At 53.8% G+C, this 19,531-nt stretch overlaps 1 protein-coding gene across 2 annotated transcripts in view; it reads left to right on the top strand.

Annotated features, from left to right (window-relative positions):
* NCKIPSD (NCK interacting protein with SH3 domain) overlaps window positions 1-19,531 on the top strand; it is a 346,636-nt gene that overhangs the window by 303,070 nt on the left and 24,035 nt on the right. For both annotated transcript variants that reach the window (XM_078661786.1, XM_078661785.1), the window contains exons 9-10: window positions 17,955-18,035; window positions 18,513-18,641. In XM_078661786.1, the coding sequence (XP_078517912.1) occupies window positions 17,955-18,035; window positions 18,513-18,641 (210 nt within the window). The remainder of the gene's footprint in view (window positions 1-17,954; window positions 18,036-18,512; window positions 18,642-19,531) is intronic.

Genomic DNA, 19,531 nt, shown 5'->3' with positions numbered 1-19,531 from the left:
AAGTGAACCAAAACACTTAACCTCCGTGCACTGTTGCTGGGGTGGTTCTAACTCAAGAACTACATTTGTATTTATACTGTATCACAAATTGAACAAACTATTCATGTGGTTTCCAATTGTATATTTTCAATTTTCACCAAAAATTCTATATTAACACATTTCTGGCAAAAGCCTAACATCCATTTACAAAATCAACATGTCATTTGAATAATTACAACATCTCAAAATCAAACATGTTCTTGTATTCTTCAGGGAAGAATTCTCTTGATGCCCAATGCATTTCGAGCTCAGAGAGCTCTTCCTCAGGGGCCTGTGAACTAAACATGTAAATGAATTTAATTTAAACTTAGTCTTTACACACAATTCAAGAATTTCAAACAGATCACAATGTACAAGCTCGAAAGTTCTTGAGTTAGAGTCACCCCAGCAACAGTGCACGGAGGTTAAGGGTTTTGGTTCACTTAAGATAGGAGGTTACTATATAGGCATGGTAGGGACATACGTGCTACCACTGCGGCACGCTTGGTCTTAAATAGTTGAAGTTTCTAAGAAAGCAGAAAAAACTGAGTGCTTCTCCAACCTTGAAAGTCCCCATTCTTGGTCACAGAGGTGATTTGAGTGTGATGTGAGCTTGCGTCTCGCCAGCATCACCGTCTAGCAGCAAAATGATATAATATAAGACTGTGTTTGCCAGGGTTTAAATCTGTAAAAGCGATGCCAGGAAACATCAGTGCGTGCTGTTGTTTGAGGAGGTAAAGTAATGTCTCTTCCAAATCAGGACTTCTGCCTAAATGCTCTCATGGCTGGGAGCCAGCCTGCATTGCATAAAAAAATTACTCTAATTCAAGGAAGCTCTTCAGATGTATTTTGCTTGCTTCTCCAAGGGATCCTATGAGAGAGACCCCAACAAATAGAGATGTTAATTCAAGTTGTCTGCCCTCAGCTACGCCTGTAAGGCCTTTTTAAAAACTTTGAGTTGTTAGGATTCCCTCAGTGTTGGATGTAACCTGAGTGAGGACTTGCAAAGAGGTCAGCTGTAATTAGTGATGGTTTCTGGGTGTTGCCGATACCATGAGGTACGTCATATTGTTAATCACGGGTAAGATTGTGGTTCCAGTCTCTTTGCCTATCCACCCATTTACAGGTGAGGCAATGATAGCACATGCTGTAGTAATTTGCATATTGTGTTTTTGCAATATAATCGGGGGAACAATTTATTGATGGCCAGTGGTGCAGGTGGACAAATGAGGCGGTCTCATTAATCTACCAGCTCCCGACGGAGGTCCCAGCTGTTTCCCACCAGTTGAGGAACTGCCCCATAGTGGCAAGACCTCAGACTCCTTCTCATTAGGGGTGGGAGGGATTTGCGTAGTCGCGCTACGCAAAGCTCTGCGAAATGATAAAACGGCTCCTCGAGCACGCAAAAGTTCCGCAAACATGCGGAATTGCTTGTCCCACCCGTTCGCGATGCTTTTTCCCTGTTTGCGAACGCTGTTTGCGTGCTCGGGAGAAATATCTTGCGAACACGCATTTTGAAAGCACAAACAAGCAAAAAATGCCGCAAACCTGTGGATCGCGGCATTTTGGGCAATTCCCCGTTCTCCGCGGAACGCGAAATTTCGCAAATTCTGCAAGCGGAATTTACCACCCAGGCCTACTTCTCATGGCTTTTCTAGCTGATCCCCGTGGAACAGCCCCACAAGCGAATGTGTACACAATTCGGCCAGCTTCTTCACCCATGCCTTTGGGTTCCTTTGTGTTGGACAGGCCACATGAAGGGCTCGCTCCCTCCCCGCAGGACAGGGCCCGGGCCACCGTCAGCACCATTGCCCGGCCCAGCCGCCATCTTGGACACAGCACCACGCGGCCGCGCGGCCTCAGCCCGACCCCAACCCTGGGCCTGGCCAGGCCCCGACATCCCGGCACCACCCTCCACCCAGGAGGTGAACGGACCACTTGGCAGGTCAATGGGAGTAAGAAGTGTCGATGGCTCTCCCCCGCCAGGTGCCGAGCACCCCCAGCCTCCTCGGGCGCTGGCTCCACCCCCCTGCTGGGTGTCTGGACTCCCTCATCCCAGACCTCCCGACCTCCAAGAGCGAGGGTCCGGACATCAAAGGGCGCCAGACCTATAACTGAGGCCGCCCCAGGACAGGAAGGCAGTTGTATCCTGCAGTCGAGAGACACCGCGACGAACTCATCCTTGACGGACTGCTGGCGCTGCCACAGCCCTGCCTTGTGAACTATTGTCCTGCCTGCTGGCGCTGCCGCGGCCCTCTGCAACCTTCATCCTCGTGGGACCTGCTGGCGCTGCCGCGGCCCTCTGCAACCTTCATCCTCGTGGGACCTGCTGACGCTGCCGCGGCCCATTGTAACCTTCATCCTCGTGGGACCTGCTGGCGCTGCCGCGGCCCATTGCAACCTGCATTCTCGTGGGACCTGCTGTCGCTGCCGCGGCCCGTTGTAACCTTCATCCTCGTCGGGACCTGCTGGCGCTGCCGCGGCCCGTTGCCACCTACGACCTCTTCGGGACCTGCCGGCGCTGCCGCGGTCTGACCCACCCGAACACCGAGCTCGAGGATTGTGAGCTATCACCGTTACACCTCCGTACCCGTGGGTACCAAGACTGTCCCGCTACCCCCTTCCCTTACTAGAGACTAGAATTGAGAGGATCATCGTGTCCTGATCGCCTTGTATCGTACCACTCTACTACCAGAAGTGCCTATAAAAGGTGTTACCCTGATCTTTGTGTGGTGTCCATCTGTGGGGGGGAAGTTACCTGTCTGTGCGATCACTGTGCTCGGCCGACCCTCCAGGTCCCCGTCTAACATTGGTGGCAGCGGTGGGATCCGAACCAACGCGTACCGTACAGACAGTAACTCACCCTACGACTAAACCACAATGACGACCAAAGAGAGCGGATCAGCAGAGAAGTTCCAGATGGAAAAGCTGGAGGAATACAGCCACCGAGAGCTAAAACAATTTTGCATGGACTTAGGCATTGCTACCACCGGGCTAAGCACAAAAGAAGACTTCAAAAACGCCCTAGAGGCCTGGACAGAGACAAATACCGCAACCCCCTGGGACCCCGCAGCCCCGGAAGTCAACACCACCCGGACGGAGGAACGGAGAACAGGCCCTTCCCGTGAAGAGATCCAAGAGCGGGAAAAAAATAGATTACACGAGTTAGACTTGGCACGACTCAGATTAGACGGAGAATTGAAACTGGCGGAACAAAAAATAAACTTGGAACACTTACGGCTCAGAGAAGAGCGAGAGGAAAAACAGAGACAGAGAGACCTCGAAGAAAAAAGACTGGCATACGAGCACGAGTGCAAATTAGCGGAGATAGAAATACGCAAATTAAACAAAAACCTAGGGGTGCCCGAGCAACCGCACTCCCCGGGTCCTACCGAGCAGAAGGTCCACATCCCCAAGGATGTGGTCCGAGAATATCACCGGAACGACGACATACAGCAGTGGTTCAAGGCCTATGAGATTGCCATGACCGCCCACCGGGTCGCTCGAAGTGACTGGGGAGCCGGTCTATGGGGGAGATTCGTCAACGAGGGTCGTGATGCCCTGCTGCAGCTTCCGGACCATCAAATGACGTCCTATGACCACATGAAGGCCGCCCTCCTCAGTCGATATGGGCTTACACCCGAAATGTACCGCCAGAGGTTCCGCAACTGCACCCGGATCCCAGGTACAACGTGGTTGGAATACGTGAACTATTTCAGCCGAGCCTTCGAGGGGTGGATCAAGGGTAACAACGTAACCACTTACGAACAACTCTTCAATCTCATTGTGTGGGAGCACCTCTCCAACAACTGCTTCGTCGAGCTCAGGCAGCACCTCCTCGACAGTAAATTGACTGAACCCCGGCAGCTCGCCACCGAGGCTGACCGGTGGGAGAGCACCCGAGTGGCCCGGAGTGGGCCGAATGAGCAGAACAGAACCAACCAAGGTCATCATCGTCCCCGAGGAGGAGGAGGAGGCCCGGGCCGGGGCAGAGACGCCGCCCCGGCCGCGCCCACTAACGCCACCCCGGCCCCAGCAGGCCGGGGAAACCCCCCGATGCGCCCGGGGTTCCGAGCTAACGTGACGTGTCATCGATGCCAGCGAGTCGGCCACTATGCCAGTGACCCGACCTGCCCGAAGAACCAGGTCCCCGGGCCCCGCCAGATGGCGGCCGCCGCCCTGGGAGAAGAACAAGTCTCCGAAGACACGGAGACCTATGAGTCGGAGCAGTTCGAGTGGGAACCCGCCGCCATGACCCTGGCATGCCTGGGAGGAAGAGACATGGTCCCGCGGACTCCCCTGCCCGCCAACACTCGGAAGTACAGCCAATGGGTGAGCATCAATGGGCGCAAGGCCGAGGCCCTGCGTGACACCGGGGCCAGTGTGACGGCCGTCCGTTGTCACCTGGTGACCCCAGAACAAATCCTACCAAACGTACTTTGCCCCGTCCGATCGGCAGATAACTCGGAGAGCCTGTGTCGGATGGCCTGCGTCCCCTTCGAATGGGGAGGAGTGTCCGGCATGCTGAAAGTAACTGTCCGCGACGATGCCCCCGTGGACTGCCTCCTGGGGAACGATCTCGAGAGCTCCCCGTGGGCCGCTGTAGAAAGAAGAGAGCATCTGGGGATGTTGGGTCTCCCGGACTGGGCGTGCGTAACCACCCGGTCCATGGCCACCCGCACCATCCCTAGACCAGAAGAACCAGAATGGGCAGCACCTCCGCCCTCGATCACTCCAGAAGAAGACTTCCTCCAGACCGACCACCCGGACCCCACCACAGAGGGGTCCACACAGCCCCCCGAGCTTCCCGACCTGGCTCAGTGGCGTCAAGAAGGGGGGCCCACCCAGGAACAATTCCGGCAGGAGCAAAAGACCTGCCCCTCCCTCGAGGGATTGCGACAGCAAGCGCTCGCCCAGAGCCAAGGAGACACCACCGGGGCCCACTGGGTTTATTGGGACAATGATCTCTTGTACAGCGAGCAGAAAATCGCAGAACTGGGGGCCGGGCGAGTGCTGGTGGTGCCCCTCCACTTCAGAGACTTCCTGTTGAACCTAGCCCATGATGTCCCCCTGGCCGGGCACCTGGGCCAAGACAAGACCTACCACCGCCTGGTGACTCACTTTTTTTGGCCCAAAATGAGAAATGACGTCTCCAACCATTGCCGGTCCTGCCCGACCTGCCAGGCCAGCGGGAAGAGCGGCCGCAAACTCAAGGCACCCCTACAACCATTCCCCGTGGTGACCACCCCGTTCGAAAGGGTGGGAATAGACATTGTGGGGCCCCTGGACCCCCGAACAGCACAGGGACATCGCTTCATCCTGGTCCTGGTGGACCACGCCACCCGCTATCCTGAGGCGGTCCCCCTCCGTACTATAACAGCCCCAGTAGTGGGTCGAGCCTTGATGGGGATCTTCTCTCGAGTGGGCTTCCCCCGGGAAGTCGTCAGCGACAGGGGTACGAACTTTATTTCAAAGTATATGAAATCCCTCTGGCAGCAGTGCGGAGTCACTTACCGCTTCACCACCCCCTATCACCCCCAGGGGAACGGACTGGTCGAGCGGTTCAACCGCACCCTCAAGGGGATGATCATGGGGCTGGAAGAACCCCTACGCCGCCAGTGGGACGTGCTACTACCGTGCCTCCTCTTCGCCTACCGAGAAGTCCCCCAGAAGTCCCTCGGCTTCAGTCCCTTCGAACTCCTGTACGGACACCCCGTTCGCGGGCCTCTCAGCCTAGTGAAGGAGGAATGGGAAATGGCCCCCCTAAAGACCCCTCCGGACGTCTACAAATACCTCCTGACCCTCCGAAATCAGACCCGGAAATTCAGGGAGATCGCTAAAGCCAATCTGGAGGCCAGTCAGGAGGACATGAAGAAGTGGTACGACCAACATGCCTCCTCCATCGAGTTTGAACCGGGTCAGCAGGTATGGGTGATGTCCCCCATCGAACCGTGTGCCTTGCAAGACAAATGGACGGGGCCCTTCAAGGTGATCGAGCGCAGGAGTCCCGTCACCTATCTCATCGACCTGGAGTCCCCCTGGAACCCCCTCCGGGTCCTCCACGCCAACAGGCTCAAACCCCACTTCATGCGCTCAGAGCTCAGCCTGCTGATGGCGACCGACAGTGGCACAGAAGGAGACTCCGAGCCCCTCCCTGACCTCCTGAGGACTCGGGAAAGAGATGGCTCGGTGGACGGGGTCCGACTCTCCGAGGCCCTGACCCCAGAGCAGCGTCAAGATTGCCGGGCCCTCCTGCTGCCGTTCGCAAACCTGTTCTCCCTCGCACCCGGAGTCACCTCCTGGGGCCTGCACGACGTGGACACGGGGGATAGTCCTCCTGTCCGACACCGGGCGTACCGAGTACCGGATCGGGTACGTACATGCATCCAAGAAGAAGTCTCCAAGATGCTCGCCCTCGGGGTCATCGAGCCTTCGGACAGTCCCTGGGCCAGCCCGGTCGTCCTGGTCCCCAAGGCCGCGGCACCGGGCACCACGCCGGAGCTCCGATTCTGCATCGACTATCGGGGGCTGAACGCGGTCACCCGAACCGACGCTCACCCTATCCCCCGAGCAGATGAACTAGTCGACCGCATGGGGGCAGCCCGCTACCTAAGCATCTTTGACCTGACAGCGGGCTACTGGCAGATCGGCCTCACCCCCAGGGCCCAAGAACGTTCCGCTTTCTCCACCCCGGACGGGCACTACCATTTCAGAGTGATGCCCTTCGGCATGAAGAACGCTCCAGCCACCTTTCAAAGACTGGTGAACCAGGTATTGGCGGGCCTCGAAGAATTCAGCGCCGCCTACCTGGACGACATCGCGGTATACAGCCGCCACTGGGCCGACCACCTCCACCACCTCAGAGCGGTCCTGCAGGCCCTCCAACAGGCCGGCCTCACCATAAAGGCCAGCAAGTGCCAAATCGGCCAGGGGTCCGTGACCTACCTCGGACACCAAGTGGGGAGCGGTCTGGTGGCCCCCCTCCAACTCAAGGTAGCTGCCATCCAGTCCTGGCAACCCCCCGAAACACAAACAGAGGTCCGAGCCTTCCTGGGGCTCACCGGATACTACCGGCGGTTTGTGAGGGACTATGGCAGCATTGTGGGGCCCCTCACGGAACTCACGTCTAAGAACAACCCAAAACGAGTCAACTGGACTCCCGACTGTCACGCGGCCTTCGAGACGCTGAAGGCCGCCATGTGCACCGCTCCGGTGCTCCAGGCCCCCGACTACAGCCGCGAGTTCATCGTGCAGACCGATGCCTCCGACCATGGTATTGGGGCCGTCCTCTCCCAACTGAACCCCGAAGGAGTGGACCAACCCGTGGCCTTCATCAGCAGACGCCTACTGCCCCGAGAACAGCGCTGGAGCACCATTGAGCGAGAGGCCTTCGCAGTGGTATGGGCCCTCAAGAAGCTCCGGCCGTACCTCTTCGGAACCCATTTCCGGGTACAGACAGATCATCGGCCCCTGCAATGGCTCATGCAGATGCGGGGGGAGAACCCCAAACTATTGCGATGGTCCATCTCCCTGCAGGGGATGGACTTCACTGTGGAGCATCGCCCTGGCCAAGACCACGCCAACGCGGATGGCCTGTCCCGCTTTTTCCGCCTCGACGAGGAAAGTCCCCAAGAAGATGGGTGACTCTCCCCGCCTTCAGCTGGGGGGGACGCATGTTGGACAGGCCACATGAAGGGCTCGCTCCCTCCCCGCAGGACAGGGCCCGGGCCACCGTCAGCACCATTGCCCGGCCCAGCCGCCATCTTGGACACAGCACCACGCGGCCGCGCGGCCTCAGCCCGACCCCAACCCTGGGCCTGGCCAGGCCCCGACATCCCGGCACCACCCTCCACCCAGGAGGTGAACGGACCACTTGGCAGGTCAATGGGAGTAAGAAGTGTCGATGGCTCTCCCCCGCCAGGTGCCGAGCACCCCCAGCCTCCTCGGGCGCTGGCTCCACCCCCCTGCTGGGTGTCTGGACTCCCTCATCCCAGACCTCCCGACCTCCAAGAGCGAGGGTCCGGACATCAAAGGGCGCCAGACCTATAACTGAGGCCGCCCCAGGACAGGAAGGCAGTTGTATCCTGGAGTCGAGAGACACCGCGACAAACTCATCCTTGACGGACTGCTGGCGCTGCCACAGCCCTGCCTTGTGAACTATTGTCCTGCCTGCTGGCGCTGCCGCGGCCCTCTGCAACCTTCATCCTCGTGGGACCTGCTGGCGCTGCCGCGGCCCTCTGCAACCTTCATCCTCGTGGGACCTGCTGGCGCTGCCGCGGCCCGTTGTAACCTTCATCCTCGTGGGACCTGCTGGCGCTGCCGCGGCCCATTGCAACCTGCATTCTCGTGGGACCTGCTGGCGCTGCCGCGGCCCGTTGTAACCTTCATCCTCGTCGGGACCTGCTGGCGCTGCCGCGGCACGTTGCCACCTACGACCTCTTCGGGACCTGCCGGCGCTGCCGCGGTCTGACCCATCCGAACACCGAGCTCGAGGATTGTGAGCTATCACCGTTACACCTCCGTACCCGTGGGTACCAAGACTGTCCCGCTACCCCCTTCCCTTACTAGAGACTAGAATTGAGAGGATCATCGTGTCCTGATCGCCTTGTATCGTACCACTCTACTACCAGAAGTGCCTATAAAAGGTGTTACCCTGATCTTTGTGTGGTGTCCATCTGTGGGGGGGAAGTTACCTGTCTGTGCGATCACTGTGCTCGGCCGACCCTCCAGGTCCCCGTCTAACACTTTGCATTCGGGTTGGAATCTGCCTCTCTCGGGGCACACCTTGCGCCTGTTAACAGTATTACTTTAAGACGGGGCTGTGGTACCACAGTGGAATAGGATTGTGCAGCTGAGCTGACCAAATACTGCATCCCGGCTGGACCAACCATCCGTTGGCCTGCCAACCCTTTCTGTGGCATAACGGTCAGAGCTACCGACTTTGGAGCTGAGGAACCAGGTTCGAGTCTGGGCGTCGGCTCAACATCCTGTTAATCACCCGTGCCTTCCAAAAATGCATGTGTCCCTGTGTAACATAACTGGTGCTCATGTGAAGGGCTCCAGTACCTTCGGGTCGAGTTCGCGCTATGTCAATAGGCACAAAAAAAATGGCAAAGAAGGTCTTTGGAGATTCACTTGTGGCTTCTACAAAAGAATGCCGACCCCCTTAGTGCATGAGGCCTGCGATGTAATTAATACGTCTCCCTCACCTGCTTTTCGGTTTCAAACTGTGCAAGGCCTCATCACACACGACATTATATGACCCCGGCCACAGTACATGTTAGGATGCACAGCTCCACAGCTGACTTTCCACCCACCTTGAGTGTAACATTTATCACCATACCACATACCTGCCAAGTTAAAGAAAAATCTCACCGTGTGATGAGGGGGCGGGGCCTCGTGCTGAGAAGTACCTACGAGGCACTATTGAACCCTACCCCGCCCGCAAGCCCCCTTCACCCCCAAAAATACAAAATCTTGCTGAGGCTGGTGCCGATGTCCTGGGGTGTTTTCACACCTTTGATGGGTGTCGGCAGTTCAACGCCACGGGAAACCAGCTGGAAAACCACTATTTACCGTAGCTTTTAGCTGGTTTCCCCTTTCACCGTGTGATATCAGCTCCTCGCCTGGAGACCGTGTGATGGGAGCCGATATCGTATGTCAGACGGTGGCACCGCGTGAGCTGGCAGGTATATGCCTCCCACCTCACCAAATCAGAAAACACCTCTACATTCCACAACACCACACTATGCCACATCAAAACACAACTTGGCTCCCTGGTAATCTCGGTCTTCCAAGACTGCTCCGTTTCTTACCACAAGGTACAACAATTCCACAAGGCACTTTTAATGCCGCACAGCATCAACCACCAAGCACCTCACATATTTTACCCCACCGCACGAGAGAAAGCGCACCACAATATTTTGTTTCACTTGTTGGCCTTTATTCCCGACCCCCACCGCCCCCCACCCCACTCCCAGTATGACTCCCTAAAGAGTATGTGTGTGTGCGTCTGTTGCACAAGATTCCTGAGGCTGAAGGATGTACCGTAAAATAGGTGTGTGTGCCCAAATGTGTTAACCTTTTTTTTTTTTCTACTCATTTTTCTTAAATTATTGCTGATGGACTATTTTTCTATTGTTTGGCCTAATGTTTAACTAATGTTTCAAATGATTGTATTTATTTGTATATCTTTGATGGTCTAATTGACCGAAATAAAGATTGAAACTTGAACTTGTTAACCTTATGAGCTTTAAACTTTTTTTTTTGTTGAGAGGGGGCTTTAACTGTTTGCTGCGGCCCGAGGGGCACCTGTTGCCCTGCGTGCGCCCCCTCTTGCACCCCTAGGCGCGCACAGCGCCGATGCCGGGGCGGTGTCGAGCGCGGCGCTGCCCGTGACTCGCCGTGTGCTCCTCATTTGTTAGTGTCACACGGCATGAGCCCAGGCGCCCATGACGAGGCGCTAACCTTTTAAAACCGACACAAGTTTCGCCTTTTGGCGCCGAGATTAATGTTTTCGCTCGGTTCGTTAATTATACACACACGGGGAGGCGAAGGCGGCCTTGGAGGGACTTTATTAAAATCACCCGGCGCGGGCCGCGCTCTCCAAATACCGTCTGCCTGTATTTATCACACGGTGAGAAAGGAGGCGCCGTGACTCCGAGAGGACTGGAAGGGCGAGGGACACAGGCGCTTAGAAACGAGAAAGTGGCACCACTAATTAAGTTAAGTGTTAGATAAAGTTGTGAACTTCCTGTTTCCGGTGTAGACTATGAAGGGTAGCGCCAGCTGTTTTTTCTTTGTACACTTTTAAATAATTGGCGACTTGTTCTCATGACTGTGACATCGACTTGTGTAACCAGGACACTGGAGGTCTAATCTAGGCTTCTCCTCTTGACCAAATTGTGTGATACTGGGCGAAACACATTGTTGTATGTTGGATTACTTTTTTGTATTTTTTGTTTTAGGACATAATTCACCACCACCAGGATTTCACTGCTCCTTGATTGTGGGGTTCACTTCCGGCTGGACTGTGAAGTGAAGTGTGTGTTGTTGTGTAGTGCGAGCCCAGGACAGTGCAGTGTTGTATAAGACCTTAATGAATCTTAAAATGAGAAAGTCCGAGTCCTGCTGGTGAAGAGCTCTGTGGGGCGTGTGCAGTGTTATAAATTGTAAAGTGTTCAATCACTGGGGGCCAGGGACCGGTGTGGCCTCGCCTCTGGCTCAGGGGCTGTTGTTGGGCCCCACCCTTTGAACCACAGCATTTTGTAGCCTTTGAGCTTTATTCGCCATTTATTCTGGAATGCCTCCACAGGCAGCGTTGGGGTTGTGCAGGTCAGGAGAGGGTGCCACCTGGATTGCCTGCAGCCTCCAGTGACTGCCTGGCTACCTGCTCTCATATGTGGCAGAAATCAGCCCTAAGAACCCGTATCTGCATGAATGTATCTCAGGGCTTTAAGTGGGATGAAATAACTGGGGGGGGTCTCTCAAGGGGGCGTGGTCAATGTAATTAAGGGCGTGGCTTAAAAACACATAAGCTAAGAGACTGTGCTTAGCCTAGTGTGTCGCCCTACTGGTATTTTGCTGTTTCTATTGTTGTATCCAGATATATGATACAACAAGTAACATTACACCTACAACAAGTCAGGACTATTGGCTTTGTCAATGGTTGTTAGTTGCATAAGATAAATAAGCAGCAACTATGGCTTGTATATAACATTTAAAAAGCTTCCACATAAAACCCTGGTGGCACCACGACAATGTTGCTGCTCCTGAGTTTAAAAAAGAAGGGAAATCCAGAGAGAAAATGACTCTCTTTAAAGGATTTCCCTTCCCCTATAATGCTAGAAAAAAATGGACTGCCTGAGCCAGGGCACAACACAGAGCCCGATAGAGACCCCTTTCGAGGCCTCCTTAAAAAAAACTGCAGGTGCTCAGAGCCGGTGGGACCCGGCCCACTCAACCACTTGCATGCTCGTGACAGCCGAGAGCCGTCACGCGTCACGGTGGGCGTGTGCGCAGGACGTCCCCCGGCCATCCGTATCCCGCCCACTTAGTAAAACGCCCACACAGCACGAAAATTCGCAGCGCACGCAAGGGGTTAAAGCCCTGACGTATCTGGTATTTGTAAAGCGCAAACTAATCACCCCTAATGGTCTCAAGGCGCTGGTGGCCATCAGAGAGATTGTGAGCTAATGCCCATAGTCACACGATGCTGAGCTTAGCTGGCTCCGGGGATCGAACCGTGGGCCCCGCGCTCCGGAGTCAGCCGCTCTGGCCGCTGCACCACACCTGTCCCACCTGCGACTTTCTGCCGCGATCTGATCAAAGGGACCCCCCCCCCCCGTTTTGGGGACACATTTCCCAGGTCTTACGAATCGGTGATTCTCATTCCACTGTTACCTTTGTTTTGCTGTATTTCATCTTCTGGTACTAGGTTCTGATCCATTGGACTGCGGATAATAAGGGTGCGAAGAATTGCGTTCAGGCGCGGCTGCTCCTGCGAATCAGAAGTGGGACAGGGAAGGATGGAGAAAAATAAATAAATCACTTACCTGCCGGTCGGCCGCCACCTCTCTTCCGTCCTCTTCCTGGCTTCTGTTGGAACAGAAAGCAGGATAGGCTTCTCTAAGCCAATCACTTGGTAAGCACCAAGGCTCCCCTGAGCCAATCCCTGCAATGCAGCGTTGTGATTGGTCTAAGTGCCGTGGTTCGGCGCTCAGATGGTAAATGGAAGCCTGGGCATCTTCTCCACCGATGCTGTAATGCAGCCTGGGTGGAGAACATGCAAAGTGCGCATGAATGTTAGGGCCAGCCAAACATTGTAGCGCACTTAGAAGGGTGCCACCACTCCTCCTCCCCTGCGCAGCCTAGTCCCTCTCCACAAAACTGCCCCAGCACAGAAAAATACAATGAGAATAAAATACCGTTATTAGAATTTTATTTTTCCTTTTTTGTCGCGCTGAAAGACATCCAGAGCCGCATTGGATCCCAAGACCCTCCATCAATGTTGTTCGTTCTCGACCAAAGTCATCTTCAGCATGCCGATGTTCAAAAATTCACGCAACCAATTCCAAGGATCTGATGTTACACTAGATAACCAGAACTGTGCCACCACCAACCTGGCAAGAGAAATCGCGAAAAAGCACAGAACGGAAAGATGAGAAGCATATCCAGCAAGGGCTGGAGAATAATCAATTTCGGCTCAGCAGCTACATAGAGGTTTAAAATACGATTCATTTTGCCCCCAAAAAAATCCCAGTACAAGTCCAAAATTGGGCAAGAAGCTAAAATCTGGATGGAGTCACCACCCTCCCGATCACAGCAGAATCAACAGTCGTTAGACCTGGCTTCCTTGGCGTGGGCCTTCATACATCCTCCTTACATCCAGGGCCCCACCAGTGTAACCCGGTCCCCTGTCCTCCCGATCCCCCCTGATCCCAGAAGAAGAGTAGCCGCCCCAGCATGGCACCCCCAATTCCCCCCAAGTGGCAAGAAGCCTAGGGCCAAGGCCCAGCGATAGAAAACCCCCGTCCGCCATCACCCGTCCCCACAGGACCCCAACCCCCGAGAAACCTAAACCCCCATCGCACCCTGCCCAGCTGTGGTCAGCGAGCCTCTCCCCAGTAGAAGGGGGCTGAGGAGTTTCAGTCACACCTCCGGCCAGGAATGGCCCCACTCCCTGCCGGGCGGTTGGACAGCCCCACCTAAAGACTTCAAAGGATACGAGCACCAGATGGCCGGACACGCCAACAATCAGCCCCAGGAAGCCTTCAAAGGAAAAAGACATATATAACTGGGACCACTTTGGGGTGAAGCAGTTGCATCCTGGAACAAGAGGGCCCTGCTGACGTGGTCGCGGCCCATCCTGCGAGAAGAAGGACGTCGCTCTCCCGCCAAAATTCGCTGAGCCCTGCTGACTGTATCGCGGCTCTCATGAACCTACGGGACGCTTGACTTGTCCATTTTGAGCCCTGCTGACGTGGTCGCGGCTCTTGTCCCCCGTGAGGACGCTTCGTTCCCTCCGACTCGAGCCCTGCTGACTTAGTCCCGGCTCGAGCCTTACAGTGCACCTGGAGCTGTCCGCCCCGTACTTGGAAGCGCTAGAGGACCCGCTGCGCTTACGAGTACGCACCGCACCTGGAGCAGTACGCCGCGTGCTTGGGAGCGCCAGAGGACCCGCCGCGCTGACGAGTACGCACCACACCCGGAGCAGTACGCCCCGTACTTGGAAGCGCCAGAGGACCCGCCGCGCTTCAGAGTACGCACCGCACCTGGAGCAGTACGACCCGTACTTGGAAGCGCTAGAGGACCCGTCGCGCTTCAGAGTACGCACCGCACCTGGAACAGTACGCACCGTACTTGTGGAGCACTGGAGGCCCATTCGCGCTCCGGAGTACGAGCCGCACCGTGCGTCCGCCTGAGGTGCGCCCCGAAATAACAGCGCTCAGAAGTCCGAGCCGTGCCCTGGGCTCGGTGTGCGTGGGACATAAGTGGACGAATTGTGCTCGAAGGTACGAGTTGTACCCAAACCCGCCGCTCTGGAACTCATCGGTATCGCCCGTCTCGAGGATTGTGAGTCATACGTCTGATACCTCTACATCGCAGCTCCTCCGTATCCCGCGGCTCGAGGATTGAGAGCCGTACACCGGATACGTTGCATCCAACCCCCGTGCCAGAAGTGCTAAATCCCACGGCTCCCCCGAGCTGACCAGACTAAAGACTATCCCTTCCGGGGAGACTGTGAGTACCTCCAGCATTCCCCCGAAGTCCCCCGGACGCACCTTTCCTTAGTCCCGGCCATCATCAGAGCTAATCTGATCTCTAGCTCAAGTGTACCCTATAGTCCTTGACCTGATGAGAAGCCATATATAAAGAACCTGTTTTGCCTTTAACCAATTGGTGTGGTGTCCATTTGTAGTGTAACGGTGTCTCCATGTACATGATCATAAATGCTTAACCCTCCCCTCTGGAGGGTCTGATTCAAGTGCTCGGTAACGTTCCTGGAGGAGAGGGGTCCCGGGGGTGGTCAGAAGTACTTACCTCTGTCCCCCAGAGACCTCCCCCTCCAACAACAGTAGTCCGTCCGAAGCGTCATAACATAAAGATGATGTGGGTATAGTAAAATCCTTAACGGGTCTAAAATGGTGCACCTTAACCCGAGGGACATTAATAATCCTTTGTGCCAGCACATTGCTACATCTGATCTCAGCCGCAGTAACTTCTGTGTTGATGGCTCAGCTCCATCTAATGGCCCTGATCTGGAATGGATCCTCTGTCTGATCCTGGGCATACAGATAAATTAGTTTATAAACTAAACCCAGATGTCTTTTTACTGGCGCCTTCACTATCGGGTCCAACAGAAGAAAATGTGAAGACCCTAAGTCATTATCATCGAGTCTAGATATAAAATGGCGGCCCTTGAGATACTTTTAAAAGCTGGTAGTTGAGAGAGAGTACTGCTGTGGCAGATATTCAAAAGAAGAAAGGACCTTTTCCTCAAAAAGTTGACCCAAGGTGCAGAGTCTTGCCTTCTCCCAGTTCTCTTGATAACAATCATGGACACCGGAAGGCAAGTTAGGGCTATAGACCAGATAAGTTAGCTGGGTAAAGGGGACAAGCTCATCAAATATTCACTCAAAGAGCACCAAGTAGACTGAAAAACCTTCAAGGTCTTAAATCGGGTCCTTTTGAAATACATAGTATCGATAATCCCGACACACGAAGCTCCTGAGTCCCCCAAAGGCTTAAAGTCAGCGAACATGCCCCCTTGTTGCCACGCCCCCCATTCCAGAGCCAGGTGTGGTTGTGCAAAGAAAGAAGAAAAAAGTAAAAACACAGCACTGGAAGAGAGACCCTGCCATCCTCATTATGCAATGGAAGAAACTGACTCTTGCAACGCGGTGGCAATAATAGACACCAGGAGTCTGACGCGCCACGACTTCTACTGCAATAGCAGCCATTCGATGACCATTTCGGTCTTGACGAAGCTTTCCCATCCCATTCAGTCCGGTCACTTTTAATTGTTTACTCATTCTGAGGAATAGTGGCCTCAAAACTCCTCACCTAACTACTCCACCCGCAAACAAAGTTTTTAACCGATTAGAGCCCACTGAGTCATATCCAACCTGCAAGAGTCGGCAAATACATTCGTCTTGGCAACTTCTACCTCTGTTTTTTCTTCAGTTCGGTCTGGTTTCTTACTGTCTTCCACTTCTCCCTCTGATTGCTGCTGCACACACTGAATTCAACAGAGCAGTTGAAGACCAGCATTGGCAATGCAGATAGGTCTAGCCTTCAAGGAATGTTGTATGTAATGTGAAGTTAATAGCATGGAAATGGATGAATGGAGATGTACTTGTGTGGAATCAAAGAACTGTAGAATTATATTGGTGTAGGTTAAAATACCAGGTGACAGTCGCACTGTCAAGCCAGACATAAAAATCCATGTAGGTTAATGATTGCCTCCTCCCACCTGCTCTGCTGCCAGAGAAAAACATAATGAATTATCTAGTTATCTAAGACACTTAAATAGCATTGCAATGTTATGTGTGCCCCTGAAAGTTCAAGCTAAGTTAGCCGGATGAATAAACATAATATTCACAGCTGCATGGAGGACAAGCCTTTTTTTTGGTGGCACACAACTTCTGCTCAAAAAACAAGTACTCCTGGCTCCAAACATGTCAGCAGAGTCACAGCCCCTTTCCTGGTGATTCTCACCTATTTGTCTGGTTTTGTGCCACCAAGCTAGACCTTAAAAAGGCAATAGGTTTTACATGCATTTCTGCAGGGATATATCACAAGTTACCCTGCCCCTCCCTGGAGGACCATAAAGGCATTATCACCAATACAATAAAAAAAAGAACTCAAAGGCTGCGTTTGCCAAAGTAGAAATCATGCATGTGACGTTGCCCATCAGAAAATTGTATGCACCATAGAACATCTGGATACTTCACCCTGAATGAGCCAACTGGTGCCAGGTTAGAGGAGCTGGTCTCACCTCATCCGTAGAAACCAACTTAGGCATGTTTTACCCATTTAGATAGTGAAAAGGAAGTAGATTGTTTCAGGGTTCAGCCAGATGCTGACATCTGCGGGGGAGGCGGGGGCAGAGGTTGATGTAAGCGTGTTAAGATCCTCCTGGACGTGAGCGATGAGGGAGTGGAATCATGTGACTAGCTTTGGTACTCGCCAATGGAACTTGAGAGGGTTATTGAGGATGGCCTCGTGTTGGGGTGGGTGGCAGGTGAGGGATGGGACAGTAGAGCAGATGAGGTAGTGGGTGAGGATAGTAGGATACGCCTGTTGCTGTCTGCTCTCTGTCCATTCTCTCACCCTAGTGCTCTGCCACGCCACCCCTCCACTCCTGTCCGGGATTGAGAGTCCCTTGGATGAGGGCGACATTGATGACATTCTGTGGATTGATGTCTTAACAGAATTTAGCCTTAAGGGGTTGACTAGGTTTGAGAGTTTAGCGATGGTGAGGGTAACACTTTGGAGCTTTGTGAAGTGCTATTGTTGAGGTTGCCTGTACTTTGGTGTTTTTTGTATGTGTTGATCTTGTCTTCTCTTTGTGATTTACTATTGATCATGTTTCATTCTATGTAGGATTCTGGTGTGGGTGAGATGCAATGCTTAGTTATCTTGAATGAGCTCTCTTCCTATCAGAAGCTTGCTTTGTTGATTTGATGATAGAGTCCTGTTAAATATCGAGTACAGCGTTCATAGCATTTTCCATAAACTAATAATGTTGAAAGCAAATATTGTGTCTACGTAGTCTTTTAATCTAGGCTCTGATGAAGTCCACAGGGGACTCCCTCGTGTTTTTGTTTTTTTACTCCATGACAGAAGTAGCCTTCCTGCCCCATCCCTAGCAGTGACACTCTTCTCCAGTGCATTTCGTCATGTCTTGGTTTTGTTTTGTCTTCCTCTTACAGAACATCAGAAGATGTGCTACTCTGCCTTGGTGCTCGCGATGACCTTCTCGATGGGCGAGCCGCTGCCCTACCACCACTACGGTAAGCACCTGGAAACTCATATTTTCTGTTTGCATTGTAAACTTGGACTTCTTTCGTCAGAAGGTTGAGCTTTCATGATTTAACTGAGCAAGGATATCTGTGATGCAAGGGTGCCTAATGCACTATGTCAGCAGTGATTACGAATCACCTCTATATATTTTGTTTCGATGAAACTCGTGTACCCCAGAACATTACCCCTTCTCTGCCTGCGCCTCTCCTCCAGGGCCTCCTGGCCCCAGACACATTGCCCGTCATCATTTGTTTACGTGATCGAGATTATTGATAACCGTATAAATAACTCCATATTTTTGTTACCCCTTATTTGTAACTACTGTTCACCCAGAAGTGAATGCATGCCACTGGTGATAACCGCTGGTAATGATTGTAGACCAGAGGTGGTATGTTGAGTGCTATGTGTGACCTTAGGCACTTGTTGACGGCCAGAGTAACCTTTGCTTTCTTCCTCTGCTGGGACAGAGCACCTGAACTCCCACTTCATCCAGTTCCTGCTGGATGTGGTGGAGGACGGCTTACCCTCGGACACCACAGACCAGCTCCCCGACCTCTTCGTCAACGTGCTGCTGGCCTTCAATCTGCACATGCCAGGTAGGCCTCGCTGCCTCAGTCCTCGCGTACCCCCTGACTCTCCCTGTCCTCACATACCCCCTTACCCTCCCCATCCTTTTGTTCCCCTTTATCTTCCTCGTCCTCACATACCACCTTACCCTCCCTGTCTTCGCATACTCCCTTAACCCCGTCCTCGTGTACCTTACCTTCCTCATCATCACATACCCCCTTACCCTCCCTATCCTCCCATACCCCCTTACTCTCCCCATCCTCTCGTACCCCCTTACCTTCATTGTCCTCGCATTCCCCCTTACCCTCTCCGTCCTCGCATACCCCTTATCCTCTCCATCCTCGCGTACTGTACACCCTTACCCTCTCCGTCCTTGTGTACCCCCTTACCCTCCTTGTCCTCACATACCCCCTTACCCTCCCCGTCCTTTCATACCCCCTTATCCTCCCTGTCTTCGCATACCCCCTTACCCTCCCTGTCCTTTTGTACCCCTTACCTTCCTCACGTACCACCTTACGCTCCCTGTCCTCACATAAACCCTTACTCTCCCCGTCCTCGCGTACCTCCTTACTTTCCATGTCCTCACGTACCCCCTTAACTTCCCCGTCCTCACATACCTCCTTACTTTCCTCGTCCTCACGTACCACCTTACCCTCCCTGTCCTCACATACCCCCTTACCCCCGTCCTCGCGTACCTTTCCTTCCTCATCATCACGTACCACCTTACCCTACCTGTCCTCGCATACCCCCTTACCCTCCCTGTCCTCGCGTACCTCCTTACCTGCCTCGTCCTCATCTACCACCTTACCTTCCCTCTCCTCGCATACCCCATACCCTCTTCGTCCTCGCATACCTCCCTATCTGCCTCGTCCTCACGTACCACCTCCATGTTCTCACATACCCCCTTTCCCTCTTCATC

This window comes from Lissotriton helveticus, chromosome 9 (genome assembly GCF_964261635.1).
Source record: "Lissotriton helveticus chromosome 9, aLisHel1.1, whole genome shotgun sequence".
Lineage (NCBI taxonomy): Eukaryota > Metazoa > Chordata > Amphibia > Caudata > Salamandridae > Lissotriton > Lissotriton helveticus.
This window is presented reverse-complemented; position numbering and strand designations above follow the sequence as displayed.